The sequence below is a fragment of the Salvia splendens genome, chromosome 4, assembly GCF_004379255.2.
Source record: "Salvia splendens isolate huo1 chromosome 4, SspV2, whole genome shotgun sequence".
Taxonomy (NCBI): Eukaryota; Viridiplantae; Streptophyta; class Magnoliopsida; order Lamiales; family Lamiaceae; genus Salvia; species Salvia splendens.
Genome location: NC_056035.1, coordinates 15,772,797 through 15,798,322, shown reverse-complemented (window position 1 = coordinate 15,798,322; position 25,526 = coordinate 15,772,797). Strand labels below are relative to the sequence as shown.

The following is a 25,526-nucleotide window of genomic DNA, read 5'->3' as shown; positions in this document are numbered from 1 at the left end:
AATTAATAAATTCAGTTTATTTTCATTGCCAGCTCATTTCAGGCACAATAAAAACGTCAATCTGTCTGATGACAATTTTTGTTAAAATAATAATAATAATAATAATAATAATAATAATAATAATAATAATAATAATAATAATAATAATAATAATAATAATAATAATAATAATAATTGAGATGTAGTAGTAATAAAAAGATTAAGAAAAAAATGAAATGAATAATATAAAAGGTGTGTGGAAGACAACTCTCTCCTTCCTTTCGGTGGATTTTCATTTCACCTTGCAAAGGCAGCCAAGCCCCCTCCTCTCTCTACCTTTCATCTCATCGCCATCATCGTCTCTCTCTCAACTCTCAGGAATAATTCCTTGCAGTAATTTCATCACGAGTACCCTTGATTGGTTTGATTTGATAAGCTCGTGAGAAGAAGACAGCTCGGGATTTGCACAGAAAGAAATCAAATTATATTTTTTGTATTTTGGGGTTGACAAGAAAGAAGCCATGGATTCTAATTCTTGGGCTGCTCGTTTGTCTTCTGCCTCCAAGCGCTATCAATCTGCTCTTCAATCTCGATCTGGTAAAGCCTCGCCTTTTTTTGTTTTAAGAAAAAACTCTTTTTTACTCTCTTTATACGGGGTTCTTGTTAGCTACTGTAATGATTGATGTAGTCTTCGTTGAATATTGATGGGCTTCACCTGTGTTGGTGGGGCGGTGATTTTCGTTTCAAAGATTGAGCTTTTAATCTAGGGTTTGTTGAATCTCTGTGTGATTTCATCTGAGGTTGTTGTTATCTGTTGATGCCTATGCTAACTGTGTTTGGTTTCTATGTCAAGGAATGAGTTCCTTCGAGGTTTTGTTTCATCCTATGCCTTTTTACGCATGTGTTTGTAAAGATTGGATTTTTATGTGACTTTCTAAATCTCACAGCTGCATTTGTGTGTGTTGTTCTTTTATTTTTGGTGTTGATGGGCTTCTCGTTGCTTTTGTATCATCTATAGGATTGAAATGGGATGGCTTTGATGCAGAAATGCTCATGGGCTTTGAGGAGATTGACATGGATGATGATATAAGAGAGGAATATCCATGCCCTTTCTGTTCGGACTATTTTGATATTGTGGGACTTTGCTGCCACATTGATGACGAGCATCCTGTAGAAGCCAAGAATGGGGTGAGTGTGAGTCCAATTATATCAGTGTACAATTATGGGGAAAAACTTAGGCATTGTTCTGGATTGTTTGGGATGTCTCTCTGGTTATTATTGGCCTTCCTCAGCTGAAACTTGTCTCACTAAATGGTCATTTCTTAGTTACATGATGTAATTTATTTTATAAGGAAACCAATTTTATATCTGGAAATGATAATTTACATGTCTTTTGGGGTACTATAGCACTTGTTGGGATGAGTCAATTTTGAATATGTAATCTAGGCAAGACTCAGTATGTCCCAGATGTTAGGAGATTATATGTACAACTTTTCAGTTCTTCAACACCACAATTGTTTTTCTTGTGATGTAGTCATTTGTTGTTATGGATTCAAATCCTGGTTGTTAAGGATTCTTTGTTTGAAAGCAATCAAAGCATACTGATGATATTCATCCAGATGCTTTCTCTAAGAAAACTACTAATACATGCTCTATTCCTGCAGGTATGTCCAGTTTGTGCGGTGAGGATGGGTGTTGATATGGTAGCTCATATAACGCTGCAACACGGGAATATTTTTAAGATATCCTTCTCAGAAACGTTATCATTTTCAAGTATTTTATTCATTCTTGAAGCCATTACTTGCAGTTTATTGTCCAGCATGTATTATTTTTCTATGTCCGTCCTTTTAAATAATCCGCCACAAGATTTCTACTAATTATTGATGCTGCAATTCACAAAATTGGATTTTAAGTAATCAAAGTAGCATTGTGCAGATGTAATGCCGGTCATGTTATGTCTAAGCTCAAATGACTGTTTTATTTGTTCCTATAACAGATACAATTGCATGCTCTATTCCTTAAGTGACCAACAACTTTGAATTCCTTGACTAAATATTACATGCAGCGCAAGAGAAAATCACGAAAATCTGGTTCCCATTCTACTCTTTCCTTGTTGAAACGAGAGCTAAGAGAAGGGAACTTACAGTCCCTTTTTGGAGGATCTTCCTGCACAGTTTCTTCAAGCAATGCAGCCCCTGACCCGCTTTTGTCATCATTTATTTTGCCAATGGTTGAAGATTATGAAAGCGTTCCTCCAAACTCTTCAGCTGATTTGACAATGACCAAGACAAGCACTACTGGGAGCATTTCAGAGAGGTTAGTTGTTTTTAAGTTGTAACAGTGTTTGCTCTGGTTCTATGGATCTATCGTGAGAAGACTTGTTGGTGTGTTTTATGTCTCTGGTCTTAAAATAAGACCATATATTAGTTCTCTGCTTTTGTGCTTTTCGGTCAATTTGTGTATTAGTACTGTATTTCACAATATTTTAATTTTGGTTCTTAATCTCTAGCATTGTACTGCTATGCAGAAATCCTCCAATGTCGATCAAAGATCATGAGGAGAAATCGAAGAGAAGTGACTTTGTGCAAGGACTGCTGATGTCGATGATAATTCCTTAGTCAGCTCGAGATGGGGCTGCCAATTCGTGGCGACTAAAAAGGCCTTGGCATGGAGAATTGAAAGTAAAATAAGTTTGTAGCAATAAATGTTATGTAGAGGTTAGTTTTAGGTGTTGAAGATTGATGATGTATTTTTCTTGTGCTTTGGTTGCAAAAGAATGGACTTCTCGCATTAGTAATTTGCATTGTTGTTGATTGTAGTATTAGTACAAGTCGGCATATATTTTGGCTTTCTGCCAATATAAAAAAATGTCAAATTTCAGATATCATTAGAATTCAGTAGTCGATAAAATTTTTGAAAAAATCACAAATTTATTTATGAATTTATTACAAATAGTGTATTTGTAAGGCCGCTATTGTTGCTTGAAATCTCTTTAAGTGTCCGCCTTCATCACATCCGGCGAACAATAGCGGCCTTACAAATCCACTATTTGTAATATAATGCTTATGAGATTTATTAGCACATCTTAAACTGTATTATTTCTGCAATTTAAGGTGATGCTGAAATCACTGATGTAAGTAAGAATCTTTATAAGCACGCACTTACATAGGCAGCATTGTTGTCGGATTAAGTTCTAAATTACTTATTTATATACTCTTTGCATCACTAGTTCTTATCAAAGCATACTTGAAAGAAGGTAAAGTTGATGATGCTTTCTTGAGGTTAGTTCTCACAAGGATTTCTATATAACTTGTGAGTATGAGTTATCATTTGAATGGACTAGTTGCTGGTGTTGGTTTAGCTGCTCTGAGTAGATAGCTCTTAAAGGTAGATATACTAACCTAGTTGGATATAGGTGAGAGATGAAATTGGAAGTTTATCTCCCATTATCTTCTTTTACATTTTCTCAGTTTGTTACATATCCAAAAACACTTAATCAAACTACTAAATTATCTTTCTCCACCATTTAAAGAACCCTTTCGCCATTTTGATATATCCACGATTTATAGAACCATTTACTTTATTCCACTTTTCATATGCAGACCCCGCAGTCCCCCAACTTTTTACACTCACGCTCATTATATAAAACTAGAGTAAAGATTAAGTAACAAACATTGTATATACATATACCCTTGAATTTTAAACCGGTTTTCTCATTAACTACTTATTTCTTTACTACATTTGCCCTTTTTCTTATATTTGTAAAGTCCAATCACAATCACTCCCAACTTACATTATGGTATAATTCTGGCTAATAAATGCAATACAAACCCTTCCATGAATATAGGAATTAGCTTTACTTTCTCGGCATCAAAGAAAATGATGATACCGAGACTGAACATGGATATAGGAAGTAGCTTTGCTTTCATAACATTAAGAAATTAATTACTTTATTTTTTATCACTTATAATTTTAAAAAATATTTAATAATAAAAATTTAGTTAGGATCTAAATGACTATTATTATTTCATTGGATGATAATGTTTAAAAAATAAGTATATACACGTACAATCATTTTTATGATATAAAATTTTAAGAATTTATTAGTAATAAAAAATAATTGGATATGAATGACTACTAATATTACATTGGATGTTAACATTTAGAAATTAAGTATACACGCACATGTAGTTGTTTCTATAACTTAGACTTATAAAGGTGAATTGATAATAAAATAATTGGATGCGAATGAATATGATTAATTCATTGGATGATAATACTAAGATATTAGTTATATGTACATGCAATCCGAGAAATTCATTGCAATTAGTATCCGACAATATATCCGTTATTTGTAATTAAATTTTAACTTTTAAAAACTGTCAATTTCAATTTTATGATATAAAATTTCTTTGTCCATTTATTTAGAACAACCAATAATATAATTAAATAAGAAAAAGTGAAAAACATATATATTATCAAAAAATAAAATAAAGAAAATTAGAAAATATACAATCGTATGAATCACCCTCCACGTGCCCTAAGTTTCTCTCATAGTTTTGTCTGTAATTGTTCATTGATCTACTTCACTATTCAAACTATAATTAATTTGCAATAGAGTTTAAATTTTGAGGATATGGAATGAAGAAATGGAAGAAGAAATTATGCATCAATTATGAAGATGCCTTAATGTGAAGATGTTGATTATAGAAAGCTTATTTTTTCCTAAATTATCACAGAAGGGTAATAACGTGATACGTTAAATTAATCAATCATCATAAATTTATTATAAATGTAAAATACCTAAAATATCCAATTTTGTGAATGTATCACTATCCATAAAACTAATACTTTAAATGAGTCTCACATTCTACTCACTTTCCCTCTTTACCTTTTTTCACAAAGTCAAACAATTTCTTCAAATTCGTGTGAAGTCTAAAGGGCTCTCTTTAAATATAGGACGGAGGGAGTATGTGCTTGCCGCATCCTGAAACAGAGATATAAGTGCTCACTGTGTTACATTACATCACCCTTATGACAAAAACACAATTTCAAACTCTATATTTGGTAGTTTTGCAGCTGAAGATTTTCATGGCTTGCACGAAGAAGTGATGGTAACATGTTCTAGAAGCTGAGATTAGATGGCTCCTATACTACGGATAGTAGTAGAAGTTGTTTCGGTTGAGAATGCTGTTTTAGCCCATCTTTGTATTTTTAGATTAGAATGCTGTTTAGATTAAATGCAACTATTTTTTTATTTTTAATATCCAAAATTTAAAAATAAATAATTTTTTTTTTAAATATATTAAAATTTAGTTGACAATGCAATTCAGCCCAGTCCAGGACCACTGCTCCAGTCCAAGACCACTGAGCAGTGGTCCTGGACTGGGCTAGTCCAAATTTATAGAAAGAAGCTCAGCATAGCCACTTCGTCAATGACTCTAGATTGAGTCAGACCCTGTCCGATTCAAATTAAACGTTATAGAATTAGATCATTACCAGATTGACCCAATAATTGTTGAAAACGTGAGAAATTTGAAGAGCTTTAAGCTTTTCATTTTCTAAGTCTTTTGGCTTTCCACTTCTAGGGTAACCTCCAAAATGTTTTTATGAGGTTCCTTAATGCCAAGACCTCTCATATGGTCACTCATATCCTATGAATAGGTGTGGATTTGAGAGATGAAAAACACACCAACAAATCATTCTCTCTTCTCTCTAGCTCTCAAGCATTCTAGTTCGCATCATTATGAGCATTGCATTGCTCGGTTCTCGCCTCCAATTCAAGTTCGCCGGAGCCTACGAGTTTGAGGTGCTTCAACTCGATAGGAGGAAAGTCGTTTCATCTTTGGGGACATTACGTCAATCCGTGAGCACTAGCCGGGGCGTATTTCGTCTTGCGGAGAGAGGGATACCTCGACTCGACTTGAAGAAGACTATAGTTTGCATCTTGTTCTTTTATTGTATTTATTTTGTTTTATTTACGTTCTAGTTTTTAGTTCTTTTGTAATAGTAAGAGTTTAACCGTATAAAAGGCTACAATATTTCCAATAAAAACAACTTAATCAATACAATTTACAAACCCTATTTATATCTGCAATGGAATCGAAAATTTTGATTGGCTAGCTTCATTAAGGATTGGGTAGGCTAAGGCAGGCAAAATAACTTCGTTTTTTCTTTTTCAACTCAATAGTTCGTTTCGTTTTTTCTTTTTCAACTCAATAGTTCGTTTTTTTCTTTTAACTCAATAGTTTCGCAGGCAAAATAACTTCGTTTTTTCTTTTTCAACTCAATAGTTCGTTTTTTTCTTATAACTCAATAGTTTCTTTTATAACTTCTATATCTGATACTCCTTTCATCCCCGATGTTGGCAATTGAAACTAAAATATAACATTTAACTGTCCCACATCGGTGTCAAGATAAAACTGAAACTAGTATATAAGTCTCATGGGCCCCTTCTCCTATCACCAATTGGTTTTAGGATGGAACCCATGGATTTCTATCATGGTATCAGAGCGGGTCGCCGATTGTGGGTCATATTTAACTGACCCAGCAATATATCTGGGCTGAAACCGAAAAAAATGACTGATCCAGTAGTATAACTGGGCTGAAAATTTGGGCCAAGTGGTCCCAACCGATCGAAAAAAATTGGACCGATTGTCCAATCGATTAGAAAAAAGTCCAACCCCTCCAAGGTTCACCTTGAAGGGTTTGAGGGAGGGTGTTGGCAATTGAAACTAAAATATAACATATAACTGTCCCACATCTTTGTCAAGATAAAACCCATGGATTTCAAAAACCTTGGAGGGTAGAAATAAAGGGTAATATAAATAATATTAGTGAAAAGTAACTCCACATCATTAGTAGTATAGTGTAGTGGTGACATAAGTTGTAAATAAAATTATGTGTAAATGTAATACGTTGTTTAATTATTCCAAAATTAAAAAGTTCATACTCCTTAAGTCCCCTAAAAATTGACAAAGTTGTACACCCTCCTCCGTCCCAATAAATATGAAACATTTGATTTCTAGCAAATGATTTTATGCAGTGTTATTTTGTGAATTAATGAAGAGAGAGTAAAGTAAGAGTGAGGAAAAAGTCGAAATAGTGTTATTTCCATTTTAGGAATGTTTCATTTTTAATGGTTCAAAATGACCCAAAATGAAAAAAATAGTTTATTTTTTTGGGGATGGAGAGAGTATTTTTCAGTAACGAACTAATAAGGAAATAATTCAAACTTTTTTTAGAGACAGAAGGAAGTACAATTTCTTTTGTAATATTTAATTTTGACCTAGAAAAGTTACTGCATTTGTTCATCACAACAATTCTTTTAATTTAAGGGACCAACGCCTTTTCATATGTAAAGACAACCTAGCAAATATCATAAACTAATCACTAAGATCTGCAATATTAATCCAATTTCCAGTAATCATGGTAAAGGATTAACTTTAGTAACTAGTTCATGTATTATTTGAAAAAAGGTGGTGGCAGGACAGGGAGAATATGCATTCAGTAATCAATATGCTAGACCAAGTATAGAAGAAAATATAGTGCACCTATCCACAAAATGACTAATTTCTCCCAACTAGTATTTAAGTACAAATAATTTCCTTTTTTAATTGAACAAGATATCCTCCCATTCCATGAGAAAAACATCACTACAGTCTACAGTGATAGTAAAAGTGATCCTGGTCAAAAAATGCGAAGTGCAATGTAATTAACTGTCCATCAATATGATCACACTTGCTAGATAACAGACATAATCACTACATTTTGTACAAAATAAAGATAGCTGAATCAAGCAATAGTATTTCTGCATTTGCAAAATTCAACCCACCAAATTTACGTTTCAATATGAAGCTATATTCATTTTATTTCAATCATGATACAAGACCAGGAGGTTCAACTCTTGCCAACAAACAACCTAAAGCAAGAGAAAGTAAAGATCACACTTAACCCTTCGTGGAGCAGCTGCTCTGTTATTATAAGCATAATAATAACTTTGCAGCTCAGTTAGACACTAAAGGATGAGAGTTTATGCATATGGCTTTCTCAAGCATATACACGATTGCTTTGTAATGGCTATCGAAACATGATTTCATCAATTCAATAACAAGTGACTTGATAAAGAAATAGATGCCCAAAGTTAGTTAATCACAAACAGAGGCAGTAAGGTATAAAGTATATGACTCTGGCAGCTAAACATGAAAATTTAACCATACAAGTGACCTTAAAAGGCAGATGAAATAAGTTTTACTGATTCTCACCATTAATTCATATGGAAAAAGAGTCTCATCCATAACTAGTTAAAACATGGCCGGACTTAGATAGTGAATGATTGATATGATTAAAAACATTCTGCATATATAAAAATCTAAGAAAGTGAGTAATAAAACGCAGCTTCTGGCTTACATGCTTGACGAGTGTAATCAAATAAGTGGTGCCCTCTTGCAGCAGCTAATGACAAATTGAACACTCATACTCCAGAAAGTTTACCAGAAATTCCCTCCTCTTCGTCCCTATCGGTTTTGATATCGTTCTTACTGTCTGTTTGCTTGGACTCCCGCTGGTTAGGAGCAGTCCCAATTCCTCCAGTGACAGACTGCTGATAGAAAACCCCTCCAACAATAGTCAGAAGCAAACATACCAAACCAAAAGGAGTGGCATGCTTATCCCAAATCAACACATTGATAGCAACAGTCAAAAACTTGTTCACAACCCCTGTAACTGTAAATGCAGTCGCAGATATCGCCTTTCTAGCTGCAAAGCCAAAAAAGCTAATGAGCAACCCAAACACACAAGACAGAGACACTGCAGAAAACGCAACGGGTTCAAGCAAATCCGCTCCGCTCGAGGATCCCAGAGCTGCAAACACATCAGCATACTCCCCTGTCAAAACCCAAAAGACGGGTGCCATCATCAATGACAAAAGATTATTGTACAACACAAATCCCCAAGTGTTCAACCCAAGATTAGTGACAATGTGCTTGATGTAAACCATCTCTGTGGTGATAGTCACCAAATAGGCGAAAGCCCAAGAATAAGCAGTCAGCGTAAACCCATTATCGGTAGCCACATACCCAACAGCGCCCCCCAAAATGATCACCAGTGAAAGGAAAGTCAGTTTGGAAGGGCAAGGCTGTTTCCTAAACGCTGTGTCAGCAACCGCCACAAGAAGTGGAGTCAGAGATCTGAAAACAATAAAGGTATCGACATTGGCGTGACGAAGGAGATTCGTATTGGTGAAAATAGCGAGATAAAACACCAATGCTGCAGGCAGGAACTTCTTGGCTGTATCTAAATTGAAGGGATCGTGGTGCAAGAAACCAAATTTGCCCAGAATCCAAACGCCTGCAGCTGAAGTTAAATACTGAAGAGCAGTGAGCAAACCAGGGTAATTAAATTTGGTAATCGCGAATTTGTTGATCACAGCGAGCAGGCTGGAGCACAGAGCATAGCCGATCACCAAGCTGCTGGTGGCGTAGTATTGCTTGGGCGCCTCCAACCGTATCAGAGCCATCAGCGCGGGGGTTTTTCAAATTGGAGAAATTTAGCTGAGTTCAAGCTAAATCTGGGTCGAATTCAAATGGTTCGACTTGGATTCATGAGTAAATTGGGAGATTTACGGATGATCTCTCACAGATCAAGGGGGGGGGGGAGAAACCCTAAAAATTGAGGGGGAAATAAGCAGGAAAGAATTGAGGAAAAATTGACAAGAAATGTGTAAATCAAGGTTAAATGCGTTGAATGGTAAACAGTAGAAAGGACGAGGAAGTTAAATCTTGGAGGAAAAATCAATGGTAAAACCTGACAACCAACGAAATCATTGAAGACAAAGAAAAATATCTACAATTGAGATCGAGATTGAGATTTACGACCGGCAAAAGAAGCTTGTTTTGTTGGATTTTGGATACCACGCCATGATTATGGGAACGAATGGGTGGTCGAACATAAATTCTTAGGACATCCTCCATCCCTTAACTAAGGGACGGAACCTGCAACGCTCCGTCCCTTAACCATCCCTTATTCCGTCCCTTAATAACTATTCATTCGATTTCATTTTTTATTTTTTTTTTCCAACCCAATTCAATTAAAACAAACACACTTCATTAAACTTAAAATAACATTACAACATAAAATAAAAATACAACTTAAAATTAAAAAAAAACATAATTAAAATCTAAAAAAAATAAAAATGACATAATTTAAAATACAATTTTATATGGACATCCTTGAATGTTTTATGTTTCACTTTCGATGTGGGACAAAATTATTCTTGTCCCACATCGAAAGTGAAACATAAAACATTCAAGGATGTCTCTATAAAAGAAGAACAACCAAGAATGATTTTATCCCACATCGAAAGTGAAATATAAAACATTCAAGGTTGTCTCTATAAAAAAGAAACAACCAAGAATGACTGTGTCCCACATTGAAAGTGGAACATAAGAGCATCCGCAGCGGTGGCGGTTGGCGCCACCGCCGTCCGTGCCAGCGGCAAGGCGAAGGACCGCCACCGCTGCAACCGCGCCGCTGGCACGGCGCTGCTCGATGTATCGAGCACGTCCGTGCCAGCGGACGCACACGTGGCGGTCTCTGATTCGCCAACGGCATAGCCGTTGGTTTCAAACATTTTTTTATTTTTTTTTAAAATCGGATTTTTATTAAAAAAATCGATAAAAAATAAAAAAAAAAATTTCACTTCCCAAAAAATTATATCCGTTTATAACCGTTTTTCCCCACTTTTTATTTTTTTTTTATTTTTTTTACCCCAAAAATACACACTTTCATCTATAAATACCCCCAATTTCACTCCAAAAAATTCACACTTTCACTACACAATTCTCATCATCAATCTCTCATATCCATTTTCATCTTCCTCTCACACCCTACAACACCACTATGTCCGGTAACGACGACAACCCAAGCGGCTCTCACGATTGGAACCCCGAATGGTTCGGTTCGCAACCGTTTCATAGTCCGGAAACGGAATATTCGGCCCCTCCTCTCACCCAAGATTCGGGCGTTCCGAGTGGCTACCGGCCATACCCAATCGACGATCAAGGTGCCTCCGATGGGCGCTACGGGTGGACACCGGAGCCTAGGCCTCGCGCCCCTTCCCAAATGCCGAATCCTCCATCTCGCGCCGGTGTCCGCACACCGTACTCACCGGCGGAGATGGAAAGATTGTTCAAGGCGTACTTGGAAATCTCCGAAGATGCGGTGGTTGGAACGAACCAATCCGGCGATCACTTTTGGTGGCGCGTCTCTAGCCGGTACAATGCACACCGGCCGCCGGGAACGATCGAGCGCAACGAGAGTATGGTGCGCAACTGCATCGGCCGAGCCAACGAAGAAATTGGCAAGTTCAACGGCTATTTCATCCAGGAGTCCCGGAATGCCGGGAGCGGCCGAAGCGAGGTCGACATCATCACCGCCTCGCTGAGCACCTACCAATCCATGAACGGTAAGTCGTTCAAATATCTTAACGTTTGGCAGGAGACGCGGACGCACCCGAAGTATAAGGGAGGCATAACATCCTCCTCTAGCGGCTCCTCCAAACGCTCACGGTCGGCATCCCTATCCGACGCCGGCGAAGAAGTGGCTAGCCAACTCGCCGAAGCTAACTTGGGTAGCCCCGATGCCCAACCAAGCGGTTCCTGACGCCGACCGCAAGGTAGGAAGAAGGCGGCGGCCGAACGACGTCGCGCCGCGACTCCATCTGCCCCTGCTCCCGAACCCGCACCCTATGTTCCACCTCCACCCCCGAACAACTCGTTGTGGGCCCTTTTGGCCCAACTCAATATGGCCGATAGGTCAACTATGACCCCCACGCAACTTCAAACGCACGAGTCCATGATATTGGGTCTCCAAAAACAATTGGGGTTGGTGCCGCCGGATGCGTAGTCTTCCTCGGGTTATATTAGCCAATAATTATGTAATTTTTAATTTTTAGGAGTTTAATTATGTAATTTTTAATTTTTAGTATTTTAATTATGTAATTTTTAATTTTTAGGATTTTAATTATGTCTTTTTATTTTATTTGTAATTTGTTATTTTTATTGTGGTTTTTTTAATGAATTTTAGTATTATGAAAATGTTTTTGTGTAATTGAATTTTATATTAATTGTGCTCGTCCTTGCGGAAGAGCACAGTTGTGGGTGTTGTGCTCTTGCCAGAGAGCAGGCATGAATAGTACCGCCCGGGCCCACAACCGTGCAACGCTCCGTCCCTTAACCATCCCTTATTCCGTCCCTTAATAACTATTCATTCGATTTCATTTTTTATTTTTTTTTTCCAACCCAATTCAATTAAAACAAACACACTTCATTAAACTTAAAATAACATTACAACATAAAATAAAAATACAACTTAAAATTAAAAAAAAACATAATTAAAATCTAAAAAAAATAAAAATGACATAATTTAAAATACAATTTTATATGGACATCCTTGAATGTTTTATGTTTCACTTTCGATGTGGGACAAAATTATTCTTGTCCCACATCGAAAGTGAAATATAAAACATTCAAGGATGTCTCTATAAAAGAAGAACAACCAAGAATGATTTTATCCCACATCGAAAGTGAAACATAAAACATTCAAGGTTGTCTCTATAAAAAAGAAACAACCAAGAATGACTGTGTCCCACATTGAAAGTGGAACATAAAACTTTCAAGGTTGTCTCTATAAAAGAGAAGCAACCAAGGATGACTTTGTCCCACATCGAAAGTGAAACATAAAACATTCAAGGTTGTGAAACATAAAACATTCAAGGTTGTCTCTATAAAAGAGAAGCAACCAAAAATGACTCTGTCCCACATCGAAAGTGGAACATAAAACATTCAAAATTGTCTCTATAAAAGAGAAGCAACCAAGAATGAGTTTCATAAATTTGCAAGCCCATCAAATATATGTGGGCTATTACGAATTTCTTGTATTTATTTATTTGTAAAAATTGTTTTTAAATATAAAAACAATTTTTATAAATATTTTTTTTTTAAAATTCGATTTTTTTTAAAAAATTGATTTATTGCGTCAGCACGTGATGACGCCCACTCGCGGGCCGGTGAGTGGGCGTCACGCACGACGCCGGGTCGCGCCACGTCGCCTAGGCGCGTGGCGAGACGGCCCGTCGCTTGTCTCGGCGACACGGGACGCGGGACGGGGCGCGGGACGGGACGGGACGGCGAGCTGCAACGCGTCGCGCGACGGACCTGTCTCTCCGGGACGGGTCGCGGGACGCCGGCGCGACGCGTAGTGGATGCTCTTACTAATTCTCCATCGAAATACACGAATTTTTCTTTTTAATGAGATGGCCTCATTTTTTACTAAAATAAAAATATTAGTATACTACTCCTACTCCACCTTAGCAAATATATTATATATGGCCTTCTCTTTCATAATTGTTTTTTAATCAAAATGAGATAAATTGAGTAAATTATGACAAAGAAAGAGAAAAGGGTGGGTAAAGTAGGTAAAAAAAATAAAGAGCGAGTAAAATTCAACTATTCTTTATGGAGGGAGGGAGTAATAGATTGATTGATTTCCTTGAACAAAAGAAAGCTTGATTTCTTTTCATTTTCTACCAATTTTAAAAACTTTGCACGTATTTGGTGGGCATAATAGAGGAGGAAAGAGTTTGGATACCTATTAATTATATTATGTTGTTTTCATGTTATTTTTGAATTGTTTGATCCAAATATAATAATGTACACTGGTTATATACAAGCATGGTTGAGAAAATATACACAGTACTATCAGAATATGAATATATAGTAGTACATCTTAACAAAAGTTTTTACAGAAATGGCCTCTAATTTATTAGGCATGACTTTTCGGCCAAAAGAGTTGTCCAAGAAGTGGTTCCACGACTTACAGTATAGTCTTGTCCAAGAAGTACTTACAGTTACTTATACCCAAAACTAGTTGTTGAATGTCACATTGAATCCTTCCATTTGTGAAGCATCTCCCATCTCAAACGACACATTTTCGAGCGTTGGATGATGAGTATTCATCTCCATCTCTACCTCACCTATCACAAAACCTTATTTCATATACTACTATTTAAGATTATTAGCCCAACATTTTTGGAATTTGGATTACCTTGTCCCATAGTTTGAGGAAGCATGCTAAGATCTGCTTCACAAATTTCCCAGCTGCTTAAGTTTTCAAAAGCGCGCTGCTTGAGCTCCTCCACCGCTTTCTGGCAAAATATACAAAGAGTTAAGACAATCAAATAATGTTACAAGTGTGAAGTGAAGAGAAGCAACTACCAGTTGATAAGCTTGGAGACTATGCTTAAGGAGAGATAAGTGAGGCCATCAAATGTTACTCCAATCAGACTGTAGATGGAGTTGAACATCAGGGAAGTCCCTTGCGCCTTCGTGTAAATATATTTCTTGTCGTCTAACACGCATTCAGCAGCGTGCAGTGCCACTATTATACCCCATTTCTTGTTGGAGATCTTACCAAGTGCCTAACACACAAAAAAAACACAGTGATCAATTCAATTCATATGTTATCTATCTATCTATCTATGCATCATACATCGCGCACTGAGGCCGGATTCATGGCACAACAAATCTCCAACGCTGGAAATGCCATGTTTGGAGAGATGTTTATGGCATGCGCCGTCTTTACCTATCTTATCCAAGCGCCACACTTGATCATTCAACTGCGGCGGATGGTGCTTCTGATAAGCTGATCAATACATACATACACCCCACCATCATCATGTCATCTCATCAGTACTAGCTCAACTAGATTTGTTATGTTATGTTATGACTAAGAAAATGAACACTGCAACTCACATTCTCCGTGTTGATCTTTGACTTTGAACGCGTTGCTAACACCTTCTCTAACACTCGCTTTGTTGAAATTTGGCAAAATGTTTGTCCCACATCGGTGGGAATAGGATTAGTTGGGGGGGAGTTGCTACCTATAAAAGGAGAACTCCTCCCTCATAATGTACCTCAAATTGTATTCCTTCTCCATTTAAATATAAACGGGCTCTGTAGAGGGTGCTCGGAGACGTAGGCAATTTGGCCGAACTCTGTTATCAAAGTCTCGGGTGTGTTCTTTCTTTATTATTTATTTTGTTCCGCATTTATTTCTGGGTTTATTTTCTATTGTGATATTGTATTCAATATTATTTGCAGGTTTGGTAGTAGTGTTTTGTACGGTTCTGTTGGGTGTTTTTATATTGTGATAAATACACTAACTGATAAATTCTGTTAGTAATCTGGTATTTAAGAGGGACAGTGTCCCCACCAGTCTTTCCAAAGAAATTATTTGGAGAAGTAATTTTATCGAGTAGACCCCATTGGGTTAACTCTGAAATTACTGAATCTGTTCATTTCACTATTTGAGAGAAAATTACCCGGTTTTCTCAACAAGTGGTATCAGAGCCAAGGTTCGTCCTTGGTTCTATTTGTTTGTATTATTGAATACTTTATTTTGAGTCTGTAATGGCGGGTAATGATCAAGAAAACAAGGCTAGTTCTTCGTCATCATGGTCGAGGTTTCCACTGTCAAATATGAAATTGACAGTGGAGATATTTGACTGTATTAGCCATTTTGGTATGTGGCAGGGGGAGGTTCTAGACTCTCATTTCCAGCAGGGTCTTGACATTGCCATTGAAGAAAAGAAACCAGAAGATGTAGATGATAAAGATTGGAGTACCATAAATCGGTTAGCTTGTGGAACAATTCGGTCGTGTCTGTCCAGGGAGCAGAAGTATGCTGTCAAGAATGAGATTTCTGCACATAGATTGTGGAAGACACTGGAGGATAAATTTCTGAATAAAAGTGGTCAGAATAAGCTCCTTATGAAGAAAAGGTTGTTCCGATTTAAATACCGACCATGTACCACTATGAATGAACACATTACTTTGTTTAACCAATTAGTAGCATACCTGCTAAATTTAGATGTAAAATTTGAGGATGAGGATCTGGCATTGATGTTCTTGTCGTCTCTACCTGATGAATTTAAACATTTGGAGACCACATTACTCCACGGTAAAGAGAATGTGTCTTTAGATACTGTATGTTCTGCTTTGTATAGTCATGAATTGCGAAAGACAGATAAAATGAAAGGCAAAGCAGTTACAGATGAAGCATTAGTGGCAAGAAGTCGTCAACAAGGCCGATCAAAGGAGAGAAGAGGAAGGTCCAAATCAAAAAGGCGAGTTGCAAAAGATGAGTGTGCTTTCTGTTATGAGAAAGGACATTGGAAGAAAGACTGGCCAAAGTTGAAGAAGAAAGAAAAGGCTTCGCAAGATGCAAATGTTGTTGAATACAAAAATGATGCGGAGTCAGATTGTTCTTTGACGGTTTCACCTTCAACATTGCATCCAGACGAGTGGATATTGGATTCAGGTTGCACCTATCATATGTGTCCTATCAGGGAGTGGTTCTTTGATTTTGAAGAACTCAATGGCGGACTTGTTTACATGGGAAACGACAGTCCATGTAAGACAGTCGGAATAGGCTCAATCAAGCTACGGAATCAGGATGGATCCACCAGAATTCTGAAGGATGTGCGGTACGTGCCCCAGTTGAAGAAGAATCTCATCTCATTGGGAGCCTTGGAATCTAAAGGCCTAGTTGTGATGATGCGAGATAGAATTCTTAAAGCAACTTCAGGAGCATTGGTGATGTTGAAAGGCGTGAGGAAGAACAATATATATTACTATCAAGGTAGTACAGTTGTTGGGACAGTAGCAACTGCAACTTTGAGTAACAAGAAGGATGCAGAGGCGACGAAGCTTTGGCATTTGCGATTGGGACATGCTGGTGAGAGATCATTACAAATTCTCGCCAAGCAAGGATTATTAAAAGGTACGAAGTCTTGCAAATTAGAGTTTTGCGAGCATTGTGTTCTGGAAAAACAGTGAAGAGTAAAATTTGGCACTGCAATCCATAATACGAAGGGAATTCTGGATTACTTGCACTCAGATGTGTGGGGACTTGCCAAGACTCCGTCACTTGGAGGTAGACACTATTTTGTCACTTTTGTTGATGATTTTTCCAAGAGAGTTTGGGTGTAACTATGAAGAGCAAAAATGAAGTCCTTGGGATTTTTCTGAAATGGAAAGCTCAAGTTGAAAATCAGATGGGGAGGAAGATCAAGGTTCTCCGATCTGACAACGGTGGAGAATACAAGAGTGATCCTTTCCAAGATATATGCCAAGAGTGTGGCATAGTTCGGCACTTCACAGTGAGAAATACACCACAACAGAATGGAGTGTCAGAGCGTATGAATCGAACACTAGTGGAGAAAGTTCGTTGTATGCTGTCTAATGCTGGGCTAGACAAGAAATTTTGGGCTGAGGCCATCACATACGCTCAACACATTGTCAATCGTTTGCCATGTTCTGCCATTGATGGCAAGACTCCTTTGGAGGTATGGTCCGGTAAACCTGCAACTGATTATGATTCTTTGCGTATTTTTGGTTCTATTGCATATTATCATGTGACTGAATCAAAGTTGGATCCATGTGCAAAGAAGGCTTTGTTTATGGGTTTCAGTGCTGGTGTTAAAGGATATCGATTATGGTGTTTGGAGTCTAAGAAGACGATTGTAAGTAGGGATGTTACCTTTGATGAATCTTCCATGTTGAATAAGGTAAATCCAAATTGTAGTGATGCTTCGCAGCAGATGGAGTATACACCGAAGCAGGTGGAGTTCGAAGAAGCAGTTGTGATCCCAACTACGAACACCACAAATGACTCTCCTACGGAAGAAGAAGAGTCAGATGATGAAAAGGTTCCACCCCAAGAACCTTCGCAGCAATCAGAGCCAATTGCAGTCAGGCGAACGAGGCGGAAAAATTAGAAACCTGTTCGATTTGCGGATATGGTAGCATATGCGCTTCCAGTTGTTGATGATGTTCCATGTATCTTTTCGAAAGCCATTGAAAGTTCAGAAAGCGATGGTTGGAAAGGTGCTTTGGAAGAAGAGATGCAATCTCTTCGGAAGAGCAAGACGTGGAAGCTGATGCCATTGCCGAAAGGCAGGAAGACAATTGGATGTAAATGGGTTTTTGCAAAGAAAGAGGGATTTCCTAACAAAGATGATGTTCGCTACAAAGCAAGATTGGTAGCTAAAGGCTACGTCCAGAAAGAGGGAATTGATTACAATGAGGTATTTTCTCCTGTTGTTAAACATACCTCAATTAGAATTTTGTTGGCTTTGGTAGCTGAATTTGGAGCTAGCTCAAGTTGATGTGAAGACCGCGTTTTTACACGGTGATCTGAAGGAGGAAATCTATATGACTCAACCAGAGGGATTCAAGGTTGCTGGTAAAGAAAATTGGGTTTGCAAGTTGAACAAATCGTTGTACGGATTGAAGCAGTCTTCAAGACAGTGGTACAAACGGTTTGACAAGTTTATGAAGGATCAGATGTACACAAGAAGCAAATACGACCACTGTGTGTATTTGCGCAGACTTCAAGATGGTTCCTACATCTACCTACTCTTATACGTTGATGATATACTGATAGCATCAAAGAGCCAAGTTGAAATTGACAGATTGAAGGCTCAGTTGAGTAAAGAGTTCGAGATGAAGGATTTGGGGGAAGCCAAGAAGATTCTCGGTATGGAGATTACAAGGGATAGAGATGGAGGCAAGCTTTGGCTGACACAGAAGCAGTATTTGATCAAAGTACTACATCGTTTTGGTGTAAATGATGATTCCGAATCTGTAAGTACCCCACTTGCTCCTCATTTGAAACTTAGTTCTCAGTTATCTCCAAAAACGGAAGATGAGCGAGAATATATGGCGAAAGTTCCCTATGCTAACGCAGTTGGAAGCTTGATGTATGCAATGGTGTGTACAAGACCAGACATTTCACAGGCTGTTTGTATTGTGAGCAGATACATGCATGATCCAGGAAAGGGTCATTGGCAAGCTGTGAAATGGATTCTGCGGTATATCAAAGATACTGTAGATATTGGTTTGTTGTTTGAGCAAGATAAATCACTTGGTCATTTTGCGGTTGGATATTGTGATTCTGACTATGCTAGTGATTTGGATAAGCGAAGATCTACTACTGGCTATTTGTTCACTTTAGCGAGTGCGCCAGTTAGTTGGAAGTCTACCTTGCAGTCAACGGTAGCTTTGTCTACGACAGAGGCAGAGTACATGGCCATTACTGAAACTGTGAAGGAGGCGATTTAGCTTCATGGGCTGCTGAAAGAATTAGGTGTTGGTCAGAAACAACTTGAAGTATATTTTGACAGTCAGAGTGCTATTCATTCAACAATGGAATGGCCTTATCTTCCTCCTCCATTTTTGCATCAAAATTCTCCAAATCATCTAGTATCTTGTTGAACTGATCCAGTTGATCCGCAATTGCCTTATCATCATTGAATCTAAAAGAATATAGGCGTTGTTTAAGATATAACCTGTTGGCTAGCGACTTGGTCATGTAGAGATCCTCCAACTTCTTCCATATCGCAGCCGCGGATTATTCTCTAGCAACTTCTCGGAGCACCTTGTCATCCAAATTCAAAATGATCACACTCTTTGCTTTCTTCAAGATTTCATTCTGTTTCGCGTCAGATTTTTCATCCATCGCGCCTTGCTCCAAAGCTTCATCCAGTCCTTGGTGAGTTAGGAACGCCCTCATCTTGATTTGCCATAATCCAAAATCGTTCGAGCCATTGAATTTCTCGGCTTCGAATCTAGCCATCGCCATCGTCGTCTTCGAATGTTCCCACAGACGGTGCCAATTGTAAGTTTGCAACGATGATTGAATCTGATTCGAACGAAAGGAAGAACAACACAAGGATTTTACGTGGTTCGGTTTTTGATCAAACCTACGTCCACGGGAACTATATGAGATTCTTTATTCACAATATATGGTGAGGATTACAACCGGAAACACAAACGGAATGAAGAGCTATACACACTCGCTATCTAATCACAAGATATGAGCACACGATTTCTCTCTTCTCTCACTCTTTGATTCTCCTTCTCTTATCTCGGATAACTCTTCTTTCTCAAGCTTTATATACTCTGCATGGAACGTTCAACTCTCTCTTCCACACGGTTGAAAAGTATAATCAGTTATAACTAACTAACTAACTCCTTCTAACTGCATGCATGGTTGAGCTCTTGTTCCACCCGAGCCTGAGTCCCGAGTCATGATCCCGAACCAGCCTCGATCCCCTTCACATGGACACGAGCCTAACAGAAATATTAAGAAATAATGGTGGTTTAAATATAAGATAAACAGGGAATTTGAGAGGAAACTACCTAGGAAGGAAGCTTCACTGATTTTCTTAACTAGTGTAATTTATTAGAACAAAAACACGGTGATCTGATTAGTCAAGGTTATGTGAGGTTGAGATGGTTTATAACACAAATTTCCCAACATTATTTAAACTCACACACACATAACCACACTCACAATGTTTGCACTTCCACTTTCGATTCTTAATGGAGTAGTACTGTTGCATTAAATTTCAACTTACTATTTTAAATATAAAACAAAATGAAAAAAAATATAAATCGTCGTAAAATGGAACTAAATCTTTATAACTTGTTTTCAACTTACTGTTTTAAATAGTTGTGAGAAGTTTTGCACGTCGGCAAAAATTTATATATTTTGTATCGACTTCTTTTTATTTTATTTTATTTGTCATGCTATTTTAGTTTGGGGAATTTCTTATAAAAGGCTTTCGTTTTATTACTATCGTGTCAAAGCAAAAGGAAAGAAGAAAATGGAATAAGAAGGGAAAAGAAAACCATGAATTCAAAGTAAATTATTAAGAAATTTCATGAAAGGTCATTTATTTAAGAAGAAAGCACTCCAATTAGACACAAAATAAGTTATGATAAGTTATTGTAACTGTGAAATACTCCTAATTAACATCATCTTCGAGTTGCATATGAATTAAGATGCATGCATTTGAATTTTGAAAGTTAAATATCTCCTAATAAATTAAGATCTTAGTCAATTCCATGACAAATTATTTCGAAATGCTTATAAAATAGCTGAAGATGCATGCATTTGAAGTATAACTATTCTATTACATTTTCGGAAATGGGTAATAACCACCCTAAGTAATGTTGGAGTCGTTTATTTTTGTGAATTTTGTTTTTATATCCTTTTCATTTGGATTTCGGAATCTATTGATTTTCACGAAACTTATTATATAAAGATGCGGAAAGAATGGATAGAAACCGGATCAATTGCATCTCAATTTCGTGGAATTAATAGATTGTCTTGTTTGTAATCGTTTGATATTTGTATTAATCTCATTAGGAGAATCTTACTTAAAAGTTGTGTTGTGATGAGCTTGACCTATTATTTTAGGTAGAAAAATAAGTAGTACTAGTACATAAGAATAGTAGTAATTCCATCCCAATTAAAGACTGCTCATTTTCTTTAATCCGTGTCAATAAAATGATTCATTTTTAAAATAGGAATACTATCAGGCCATCCACAGTGGGGCGGACGATAGCGCGCCCGATACTCGTCCGCCACTGTGGCTCCGCGGACGAAGCGCGGACGATAGGGCATCGTCCGCGCCATCGTCCGCCCACTGTGGGCGCCGCGGACGATGCAACGCGTTTTTATTTTTTCATTTTTAAATTTGAAATTAGTCTATTTAAACCTCGATTGTCATTCTATTTTTCATACGAACATTTCTCGCATCTCTCATTTCTCTCATCTCTCACGTTTCTCCATCTCTCACAAACCAAAATGAACCACGACGACGACAGGAGTTCCTCGGAGGACGGTAGTCCAACCTTCAGTTGGCCTACGGCACCAGCGCTGACATGTTCGACGAGTACCTCCACGTCGAGGATACAACAGGCTGCGAGTGCCTGAAGAGATTTTGTAGGGGAGTTGTGGAGGCCTACAGCGACACATATTTGCGAAAGCCGACAGCTGTAGATTGCCAGAGCCTAATGAGAATGCACGAGACGATGCACGGCTTTTCTGGGATGCTAGGGAGCATCGACTGTATGCACTGGGCGTGGAAGAATTGTCCGACGGCGTGGAGAGGCCAATTCACTAGTGAATACAAGGGCAGCCACCCGACGATGATCCTTGAAGCCGTCGCTGACCATCGGCTCTGGATCTGGCATGCTTACTTCGGTGTAGCCGGGTCGAACAACGACATCAACGCCCTCAACTCATCCACCCTCTTCACCGAGCAATGCAACGGCAACGGCCCGGCCGTCGAGTTCACCGCCAACAGGCGCCAATACCACATGGGGTACTACATGGCCGATGGCATATACCCAAGGTGGCCTGTTTTTCTAAAGACGATCAGCTGCCCAATTGGTGAGAAGAGAGTTTTATTTGCGCAAAAGCAGGAGGCGGCGCGGAAGGATGTGGAGCGGGCATTTGGCGTGCTCCAAGCACGGTGGGCAATAGTGAAAGGGCCGGGCCGTCTCTGGTTCAAGGAAGTCCTCGCGATGTCATGTATGCGTGCATAATCTTGCACAACATGATAGTCGAACATGAAGGTGGGAGCATCACCGATTGGACCGATGACGAAAGTGCTTCTAGCTCTTCCATCACGGCGACCGAGCCCCCCGCTCGAGGATTACCGACGGGCTTCAATGAGGTTCTATCTAGACAGGCCTCAATGTGCAACCAACACGACCATGCGCAGCTCATGAACGACATGGTTGAAGAAGTGTGGGCCCGTAACCGCCGTCGCTGAGTTTGAGTATTTTTTTTGTAATCCGTATTGTAATGTATTAATTTTATAAATGAAATAAAAGTTTTTCCCAATTTTTGTAGTTATTTAAGTATTCAAATAGAAGAAAATGCGTAGGGTGCACTTTAGGGCGCCCCACTGCATGTGGAAGGGCAGGAGGATAAAATGCTGATGTGGCAGTGCATAGGGCGGGCTTTATGGTGCCCACTGTGGATGCTCTCATCTTTATTTTATTATATTTTCTATTTTATTTTTTTCATTTATAACATAAAATAATAATACTATATAAAATCTTGTATTGCTAAGAAAAAGATTGGAATCCTAAACATTAATGGATATTGTAAATTTTAAAAAATTAGATATATTATTGTTGAATACTAGTATTACTATTTCCTCCATCCTCTAAAGAGACTTTTGGGATTGATATAAATTTTAATGCAAAATTAATTAACTATGAAAGAGAAATTGAAAAAATAATTGAAATACTATTACTCGGTGGTAAGACTCATCTTATTAGTAGTGAAGTGAGGAGAAAAGATTTTCAAAAAACAAAAAAGTTAAGAGTAATTTTATGGGACATACTGAGTTGATTACTGTAGAGTTTGTATGAGAAAGCTTTAGAAGAATGGAGTTTTTGAAGATGCGAGGTGTGTTCATCTTGTCAGGAACTGTATTACTTGATGAGATATTTGGGAGGCTGTGGACTGAGGAAATGGACGTTTCAGGCATGCATTAGGGGAGGGGTGATTGTACAAATTTTTTTGTATATTTTATTTTTGATAAAACAGGGCAAGAGGACTCAAAGCCATAAAGCTAGGCAGCGAAACAATGAGCAAGACAAAACCAAAAGAAAAGATCTCAACTACTCTACTACAACACCAAACCAATAGACTCACCCATATAAATAAAATCTGAGTAGAAGCAAGTCGCAGAACCACACACTCACACTCACACTCACACTCGAAAAGCACCACTAAGCACAACAAAAAGACCTCAAAGTATAAACAATTGATCAAATTAAGAACAAAGTAGCAAACAGGTTAGAAAAACTTGGTATCCGCTTGGGTTATACCTCTCTGATGAAAGATATGAGTATTATTCATTCAACTTGTTCAGAGAATTACAATAGGTACGCCTCCTTTAAATAGGCCAAGGGTTACATAAAATTGGCAAGATTTGCCATAATACTCATTCCCTAATTAATTTTTTTCCCTTGCTTACCTATTTTCCTTACTTACATATTTTCCTTTCTAACACTCCCCCTCAAGTTAAGTAATGGGATTACCGATACTTAACTTGCCCAATACCTCATGGAAGCTTTTTGCATCGACAGCTTTCGTGAGTATATCCGCCAACTGATCTTCAGATCTCACAAAAGGAAGTTCTACCGTCTTGGCCTCTATATTGTCCTTGATGAAATGTCGATCCACCTCGACATGTTTTGTCCGATCATGCTGAACTGGATTTTCAGATATACTGATTGTCGCCTTATTATCACAGAACAACTTACATGACTTTTGTGAGTTTAAGTTCAACTCAGTCATCAATTTCTCAGCCACAGAATCTCAGTCAACCCACTCTTAATCCCTCGAAATTCAGCTTCTGCACTTGACAAGGCTACCACTTTCTGTTTTTTACTTCTCCACGTGACAAGATTTCCTCCCACAAAGGTAAAATATCCATCAGTTGATTTTCTGTCATTTGGGTTCCCTGCCCAATCAACATCCGTGAATCCATGAATCTCTAAATGTCCATGATTCTCGAATAGAATCCCATGGTTCGCTGTCCCTTTCAGATATCGAACAATCCTCAGTGTTGCTTCCCAGTGAGCTACTTGAGGTGCATGCATAAACTGACTAACTACTCCAACTGCATAAGCTATGTCGGGTCTAGTGTGGGATAGGTATATCAATTTCCCAACTAAACGTTGATATCTCGTGTGGTGAGTGGCTTCAGCTCCTTCAACTATCCGCAGACCATGATTATGAACCATAGGAGTATCTGCTGGCTTACAGTCAAGTAGTCCTGTCTCGGTTAACAAGTCAAGTACATATTTCCTCTGACTGATGAAGATCCCCTTCTTTGACCTTAGCACTTCTATACCCAGAAAGTACTTTAGTAATCCCAAGTCCTTCATTTCAAACTCTGCAAACAAATTCTTCCTTAGCTTGCTTATTTCCTCTTCATCATCTCCCGTGAGAATCATGTCGTCTACATAGATGATAAGGCATGTAATCTTTCCTTCTCTTTTCTTCAAGAATAATGTACTCCCTCCGTCCCGAGCTACTCGTTCATTTCCTTTTCGGCACGGAGATTAAGGAATGAGTGTATAGGAAAGTCAAAAATGACGGTTGTAGGTGAAAATTTTTACTAAAAATGGAAAGAGTGCAAGTAACTTGGGACGCCCAAAAAGGAAATACGTGCAAGTAGTGCGGGACGGAGGGAGTATGATCAGAGTTGCTTTGTTCATACCCATACTTCTTCATTGCCTCAGAGAATCTCCCAAACCAAGCTCTAGGTGACTGCTTTAGCCCATATAGTGTTCGTTTTAGTTTGCAAATCTTTCCTCCTTCGAAATCTCCAACAAATCCAGGTGGTGGCTCCATGTAAATGGGCTTCTTCAGTTCCCCATGTAAGAATGCGTTTGTCACGTCGAACTGATGTAGTGGCCATTCCCTGACTGCCGCTATTGAGAAGAGCACTCGAATAGTACTCATTTTTGCTACCGGTGAGAATGTTTCAGCATAATCAACTCCATAAGTCTGAGTGTATCCTTTGGCCACAAGTCTCGCCTTATACCTTTCAATCGACCCATCTGGCCTCCGTTTGATAGTGAAGACCCATCTGCATCCCACAGTTCGAA

General features: G+C 38.2%; 2 protein-coding genes across 3 annotated transcripts; one reads left to right on the top strand and one right to left on the bottom strand.

The window, feature by feature from the left end:
* The first annotated feature begins 249 nt into the window (after positions 1 to 249).
* LOC121801201 (protein DEHYDRATION-INDUCED 19 homolog 3-like) lies at positions 250 to 2,776 on the top strand. 2 transcript variants are annotated; one of them, XM_042200654.1, is made up of 5 exons: positions 250 to 576; positions 1,025 to 1,167; positions 1,644 to 1,721; positions 2,039 to 2,295; positions 2,507 to 2,776. In XM_042200654.1, exons 1-5 carry the CDS (start codon positions 501 to 503, stop codon positions 2,595 to 2,597), a joined length of 645 nt encoding a protein of 214 aa, XP_042056588.1. In that variant the 5' UTR covers positions 250 to 500; the 3' UTR covers positions 2,598 to 2,776. The 2 variants fall into 2 exon arrangements, with proteins under 2 accessions (XP_042056588.1, XP_042056587.1); XM_042200653.1 differs by having other exon boundaries at positions 251 to 576; positions 998 to 1,167.
* A 5,442-nt stretch (positions 2,777 to 8,218) lies between these two features.
* Positions 8,219 to 9,907, bottom strand: LOC121801277 (GDP-fucose transporter 1-like). The gene has a single exon (XM_042200731.1). The coding sequence runs from the start codon at positions 9,494 to 9,496 to the stop codon at positions 8,453 to 8,455; it is 1,044 nt and encodes a 347-aa protein (XP_042056665.1). The 5' UTR covers positions 9,497 to 9,907; the 3' UTR covers positions 8,219 to 8,452.
* Positions 9,908 to 25,526: the final 15,619 nt, after the last annotated feature.

Bases quoted from the DNA above. Each gene is read 5' to 3' on its own strand.
- LOC121801201 (XM_042200653.1), top strand. From the start codon at position 501: ATGGATTCTAATTCTTGGGCTGCTCGTTTGTCTTCTGCCTCCAAGCGC. The intron at 1,168-1,643 runs GTGAGTGTGAGT...CTATTCCTGCAG, and splicing joins CTGTAGAAGCCAAGAATGGG to GTATGTCCAGTTTGTGCGGT. The intron at 1,722-2,038 runs ATATCCTTCTCA...ACTAAATATTAC, and splicing joins AACACGGGAATATTTTTAAG to ATGCAGCGCAAGAGAAAATC.
- LOC121801277 (XM_042200731.1), bottom strand. From the start codon at position 9,496: ATGGCTCTGATACGGTTGGAGGCGCCCAAGCAATACTACGCCACCAGC.